At 53.9% G+C, this 6,658-nt stretch overlaps 1 protein-coding gene across 2 annotated transcripts; it reads right to left on the minus strand.

Annotated features, from left to right (window-relative positions):
• Positions 1-754: 754 nt before the first annotated feature.
• LOC140530052 (class I histocompatibility antigen, Gogo-OKO alpha chain-like) lies at positions 755-6,197 on the minus strand. Of its 2 annotated transcripts, none has more exons than XM_072649234.1 (8): positions 6,091-6,197; positions 4,957-5,232; positions 4,499-4,777; positions 3,814-4,089; positions 3,560-3,664; positions 3,008-3,040; positions 2,776-2,820; positions 755-2,587 (listed from the first exon to the last, which is right to left on the minus strand). In XM_072649234.1, the coding sequence occupies exons 1-8, from the start codon at positions 6,152-6,154 to the stop codon at positions 2,583-2,585; spliced, it is 1,083 nt and encodes a 360-aa protein (XP_072505335.1). In that variant the 5' UTR covers positions 6,155-6,197; the 3' UTR covers positions 755-2,582. The 2 variants fall into 2 exon arrangements, with proteins under 2 accessions (XP_072505335.1, XP_072505344.1); XM_072649243.1 differs by lacking the exon at positions 6,091-6,197 and adding an exon at positions 5,468-5,600.
• Between the last annotated feature and the right edge of the window lie 461 nt (positions 6,198-6,658).

The raw sequence follows: 6,658 nt of genomic DNA on the forward strand, positions 1-6,658 counted from the left end.
AGATGGATTCCATTAAACACAACTATGTGGGTGTGTGTGGGTGTGTGTATGTGTGTGTGCACGTGTAAAATCATTCTATAGATGCTTCTATTTATCCATTCTTTCTCTGGATGCATACAGCTTCTTTCTTCACAGATCCTTTGTAGTTCATGTGGGCACTTACAGTAGTCAAAATGACTTAGTCACTCAAAGTTGTTCTTAAGACAGTATTGCTGGCAGTGTATGTGATAACCCTAAATATTCTCTTGGTTCTCCCCACTTTGCCCCTCATCATTTCCTGCCAGTCTTTCCATGTTTCCATCATTTCTTATAGCACAGTAGTATTTTATAATCATCATGTAGCACAACTTGTTCAGCCATTCCCCAGTTGATCAGCATCCCCATGATTTCCACCTTGTTGCCACCACAGATAGAGTGGCTATAAATATTTTAGAACATATACATTCTTTTCCTTTTCCCCCAATCATCTTTGCAAATGGACCTGGTAACAGTATTGCTGGGTCAAAGGGTACGGCAGTTTCATAACTCTTATCAATGAATCGATTGGTTAGTAGTTCCTGTCTCTCATGCACATATATGTATTCATAGGAAAGGGTGTATGTATACATGCACTCATAGGCACAAAAAGTGCTGAAAGGTACCTAAACACAGCTGTATTTCCCTCATGATTCTGATATAACCTAGATCAGGGCATCTTAAATTTTTTGTGTTATCTGGTGATGCTTTCAATAAATGTCTTCTCAGAACACTAGTGTGGTTTTCAAAAGTTTAATAGTCAAAGGAATGATTACATTTCAATTAGAAGTTAGCCAAAATAAAGATGTATTTCTTCCCATCCAAGTTCACAGACCCCCTGAAAACTCTCATCAGATTGCACAGGGATCAGTATATACAGCTTATCTGATACAGATAAATATACCTTCTACTTTGAAGATGAAGTCCCCTTCTCACTGGAACCTCCCCTGGGGGTCCCAGACTAGCTTCTCTGAACACCTATAGCTGAGCTAGCCTGGACTTCAGAAGCTGCATCTAAACATTATCAAGCAGATTTTACTTTCTTAGAAAAGTCCTAGAGATCAGAGGAATGGATTTCGGGATTGGAAACCAGCAGGCCAACAGCACTGATTGAGTCTCCTATGGACTAGGTGCTGTACTAAGCAGATGTACCCCAGGGCCTCGAGGCCCCTTCACACTCTACATTGATGAGCCTGGGAAGTCCTCAAGCTCACCAGGAAGTATGGAGGTTTCAGGGGCTGGTAAGAAGACTCCCCTCTCCCTTCACACTGATCATTTCATAAGGGAAGACACTCTAATTCTCAGTCCTGTAATACCATGAATATCCACCAGGTGGCAAGAGGGTCCCTGCTTAGGAGATAACTGACTGACTTCACATTGGGAGGAATTCTTCCTCTGAACTGACAGGATGAAAGTCATCATTTCAATAACTGTCATGATGACTGAATGACTGTTTAGAATTGGCAGAAGCCTAGGAATTTGTACTGGAAAGCAATAATAGCTGCGTTCATTTCTATCATAAGCTTTGCTAAGCACTTTGTATTTATGATCTCACTTGATGCCCCCACCTGATTCCTGAGGTGAGAGGTTAAGTGACCTGCTCAGGGTCACAAAACTATTAAGTGTCTGAGAGTTGATTTGAACTCAGGTATTCCTGCCTCTAAGTCGGAGGCTCCACTGACTGATCCACCCTGAAATTTAGACCCATTTTCTGCTGCAAATGAAGAAAGCCCTTGGAAGACTTGTCCTCTCGTCACACAAGATCTCCTGTCCCCCAGTGATTTACAAGGAGCAAGATGAAAATACTGCTTTTATCTCTCTGGTGAAAATGACAAAACAGAGAGAACTGGACCTCTTTGAAGGTCAGTGCTGAGGGGCAGCCTATGGGCAGGCGGCCTATAGTGACCCAGCAGCCTGTCTGGGCATGGCTCCAGGCCCAGGAGGAGTGTACAGCCTGGGCACTGTCTGAAATCCTAGAACAAGTCCCAATAGACCATGTCCATATGTGGCCCCAAGCAGAACAAATCAAAGACAAACGTCAGGCCCCTCACCATGTACAATACACTGCCCCTCCCCCCGCCCCGCTTCTTCCCCTCTGGGCTCAGCCCCCACCTGTACTCACAGACTCAGCAGAACAAATAAAAGGCTTCTCAGGAATCTTCAAATTTTCATTTCGTTTCCTCTTCACGTGGCTAGAACATCTCCACATGGTCATTCTGTCCCCCACAATCCCTGACACAATGGGAAGCTCAGCTGAGATTGTGGAAAAAAGCTGAAGACTGCATTCATCAGGAAGTTATATCAATCAGACAGAGATCCCAGAGGTCAGGGCAGCATCACATGTGAAGGAGGCTCATTCCCAAAGCAGAGAGAGACACAGGAGGGAGGAGGGAGGGAGGCCTTAGAGAGCAGGGTGAGGGCCTTGATGAGGCTTCTCTAGGCTTGAGCCAGTAGAGTCCAGGGAGGATCGCAGGGGCCATTGGAGGGAAGAGCAGCCAGGAGTCAATAGGAACAACTCGGGGACTGCAGACTGGTTTTCTGTCTCAGGTCCATGCTGGGAAATTCTCTCAATCTGAAGAAGGAAAGACAGATTCATGGGGATCCTCCAAGTGCCCTCTGGCCTCCAGCCTCTCATCATTCTGAAGGGTCTGCCTCACCCCCCCCCCCCAGTCAATCCTCAGCCCAACCTCCCACAGACCCTCCTCTTTGCTTGGCCCCCTTTATCCCAGCCCCCCTCCTTCAAGGCCCCCAAAATCTCACTTTTTGCTGTGAGAGAGACATCGGACCCCTGTGGACTGTCATTGTCTGGAGACAAAGGAGGGAAACAATCCAGTCAGAGACATGCATCCGAGAACCAGGGTATGGGAAGGGAAAGGGACACCAAGGGAAGGCTACTGGGCTAACCCTCCCCTCTGCCTTCTCATTGCTCAGGTCCCAGAGGCACCATGGGCTGGCCCCTTCTTTCTACCCTCCATGTCTACCCTTCACTTACCTGCAGCTGGAACATAATCACCTCCTTTTCCACCTAGAAAAGAAAACAAATTTCGAGTGAGGAATCCAGGAGAGGAGACCACACAAGGGTCTCAGAAGTTCAAAGATTTGTCTTGGAGACACAACAAAAAATCAGGACTGCACCTCCATGTCCCACACCACTCCAACATCTATATCCAAGAGAAAGAGACAAAAGGCCCCCAAATGGGCACTTCCCCCTCCCAGGCCTGTCTCCAGGGGTTCCCAGGGCTGGTCTACAGCCCCAAGCTAGGGAGACACCCAGGCCCTTGGGCAGAGATCCCCATGTTCATCTCTGATCTGTGTCTGAGGCAGATTCCCCACTCAGCCAGCCTGTCATATCCTAGCCAGGCATCCTCCAGAGAAATGGCTTCTAGTTACAGATTTGTTCATCAAGGGTCTTAGCATCCATATGATCATCCCTTAGTTGGGAAGGAAAGGACTTGAGGAATGAAAGATAAGCTGCAGCTTCAAGGGAAACCCAGATCTCCATGGTGCCTGATCCCTAATGACCCTCCCAGTCAGTCCTGCCTACCTGAATGCTTCCTTCTCCAGATCTCAACTCCAGCAATGACTGCAGTGAGGAGGAGGCCAGCAGCAATGCCCCCTACAATGTACCAGGTGGGTGATGACTGTGGCTCTGAAATGGAAAAGAAAAATGAGAGGCCTTGATCCCTGTCTGGCCTGAGAGTCACTAGCCCTACCCCCACCTCCCCCCATAACTGCCCCTTCCTCTAGTCCTGCGGGGTGGGAGGTGGTCTTTTTCCAGCCCCTCCTCACTGTCCTTACCCCACTGCAGGGTGAGGGGCTCAGACAGCCCCTCATGCTGAACTTGGCAGGTATATTTGTCTTCCTGGCCGGAGGTCATGACCACATCTGCCCACTTCTGGAAGGTGCCATCTCCTGCAGGCCTGGTCTCAATGAACTCTGTGTCCTGGGGCTGTTCCTCCCCATCCCTCAGCCAAATCAAGGAGATCTCCTTAGGGTAAAAGTCCTGGGCCCGACATCGCAGGGTCACCTCCCCATGGGGGGCAGTGTGGCGGGTCACTCTGGCAGAGGGTGGGTCTGGAGGCAAAGGTCAGAGGCATTATCAGGCTCCCTTTCCACCTTCCCCTGGCACATGGACAGGTGGAGGCAGGAGGAACACCCAGAGTCTGAGCCATGGGGTACAAAGTGTTCCTAGGGGTGGGGAACCCGGGGCTGGGGCTGAATGGCTGAGAAGGATGGGTCGGGGGCCTGGAATGCCGAGCACACTTGGGTGGGTCTGTTGCCAAAGGTCAGGGGCATTTCCAGGCTCCCCTTCTCTCCTTCCCTCCAGGGACACAAGGATGGGGGGGGGGGAGGGGAACACCCTACAGTACAACCTGGGGTACAAGAGGTCCCTGGGGGTCGGGGTCCGGGACTGAGGGGAGGTGGAGAAGGGCGGCCCAGGAGGCCTTGAGTGCCATGCACAGTGGGGCAGGGTCGGCTGTACTTTTCCTCATCAGCGTTTCCTTCCCAGCCTCCAGGTATTTCTTCAGCCGCCGCACGCACTCCTCGTTCAGGTAGGCTTTCCATCTCTTCACGATGTTCCCGTCCGCCTCCCACTTTTGCTTAATGTTTACTGCCTCAGGCACGGCTGCGGTCCACTTGTAGGTCTCCGTGTCCAGGGCCAAGTAGTCCTGCCCGTCGTAGGCGTATTGGATAAACCCGCGCTGGAAGGTGAGGTCGGGGGACACCTCGCAGCCATTCAAGCGCTGGATGGTGTGGACGCCTGCACCGGCCCTGCCCCGGGTCAGAGAGGCCGGACTCTGGCTGGCCCCGGACCCGCTCCTACACCTCGGGATGCCCCGGAGGGGCTTCTCCCCCCCATCCCCAGGGGGAGCCTCGGGTGGGACCCCGCTTCTTGTCCCCCGTTCTCTTCCCTCCCCCTCTCTCCCCCCCGGCACGCACCGCCCGAACTCTGGTTGAGGCTGAGCAAGGACTCCAGGGTCCCTCGGAAAAACTGTGTCTCCGCCTTGCAGATCCCCGACCTCCGCTCCCAGAACTCCGGCTCCTCCTGCTCCACCCGCTCCATCCACGCCACCCGCGGCTCCAGCCCCTGACTCGGGCTGTCGCTGTCGAAGCTCATGAACTGCTGATCGTCCACGTAGCCCACGGCGAGGAACCGCGGCTTCCCTAGCCCGGGCCGGGTCATGGCGGTGTTGAAATACCTCAGGGAGTGAGGGCCTGGGACGTGGGGACGGGGCTGGGTCAGGGCTGGGGGCCCCTAGACCGGACCTCGCAGCCAAGCCTGGGCCAAGGTGACCCGGGATCCCGCCACTCCCGGGGAGACACCCTTGATCCTAGGTCCCAAGCCCTCTATCCTGAGATGCCTCCCCCCACCCCCACCCCGGTATTCCCGCCCCTTGCCCCCCCCATGCTGGTACATCGCGCCCCTCCTTTATAATTCTCCAGGCCTCACCCCTTTGAGATCAGCAAAACGCCTTCCCGGACAAGAGCCCAGGCAGGAGCGACCGCCCCTGCTCCTGGACGCTGCCTTCCTCTCCCCGCCTCCACCTCTGGTCCGGGTCCGAGGGCTCTCACACTGCTCACCCTCGGCCCCCCACCTTGCGTCCTCACCTGCCCCCCCACCTCCCCCACCCCCGATCCTCCGTGAAGCTTTTTAACAAAGCTGTCCTTGGTTCGCCCTTGGGAGTGCCCCGGGGGTGGTCGGGGGGACCCCGGACAGTTCTGCTCCTTCTTAATGCCCCCAGGACTGTGGTCCCCATTCTCCCTCCCCATGACCCCCCACCTCCTACCAATCCACTCACCGCCCCCCAAACTGAGGGACCAACAAGAAGACACCACGACCCCGCCGTCCCCGGATCACCCGCACAAGTTTATTCCCAGCTTCTCCCTAAATGCGCTAAGGGGCGGCTAGCTCCTGGTCCAGGCTTATTCCAGCTTCTCCCTTTCAGCCCCGCCTGGACCTCACTGACATGAAGGAACCAGGTCGGAGGAAACGCTCCCTGGTCTGGGGTCCGAGGAGTTTCGTGTAGGGAACCCAATCCCGACACCACGGTTACCCCTGGGTTCTCCCCTTACCCGCCCAGGTCTCCGGCAGGGCCAGGGTCCCCAGCAGAAGGAGAGCGCCCACAGAGGCCTCCATGGTCCCCGAGCAGAGAAGTCTGAGATCACCTAGACCTGTTTGCGCGCGGGGTTTATAAAGGGACGAATCTCTGAGTTCTGATTGGCTTCCCAGAGGCTCTGACAACCAATAGCGGGTGGGAGACAACAAACGTCATTGGTGACCGGGCAGAATGAGCCTGCACAGGTTGGGAGACCAAAACGGAAAATGACCCTGGGAAAATCCCCGCTTTCATACACCTTGGCCCTTTCTCTGGTATTCCCAGACCAGCCTCTGATTCTGTGGAGTAGCCGAGCTCCCTACCTCCCATCATCACTCCGGGAGCACACAGTTCTTGTGCTCCCAGCTTGAACCAGAGAAAAAGAAGGGTTAGGGTTAGAGTCTACCCTCCCCTTCAGTCCTCCTCAGTGTCACCCTTTCTCCTCCTTAAAAGTTGGGGAGAAAATGTCTCCCCCCCAGATTGAGGGGGTCTGAGGACTGAAGAAATCTGCAGGCTGACTTGAGAGGAGGGGCTGCCACCTCAGA

Source organism: Notamacropus eugenii, chromosome 1 (assembly GCF_028372415.1).
Source record: "Notamacropus eugenii isolate mMacEug1 chromosome 1, mMacEug1.pri_v2, whole genome shotgun sequence".
Lineage (NCBI taxonomy): Eukaryota > Metazoa > Chordata > Mammalia > Diprotodontia > Macropodidae > Notamacropus > Notamacropus eugenii.

What these genes read in the sequence shown, in the direction of transcription:
- LOC140530052 (XM_072649234.1), bottom strand. Translation starts at nt 6,154, where the DNA reads ATGGAGGCCTCTGTGGGCGCTCTCCTTCTGCTGGGGACCCTGGCCCTG. An exon ending in CCTGCCGGAGACCTGGGCGG is followed by an intron (nt 5,233 to 6,090) that starts GTAAGGGGAGAA and finishes CCCACGTCCCAG; the next exon opens with GCCCTCACTCCCTGAGGTAT. An exon ending in TGATTATGTTCCAGCTGCAG is followed by an intron (nt 2,821 to 3,007) that starts GTAAGTGAAGGG and finishes CTTTGTCTCCAG; the next exon opens with ACAATGACAGTCCACAGGGG.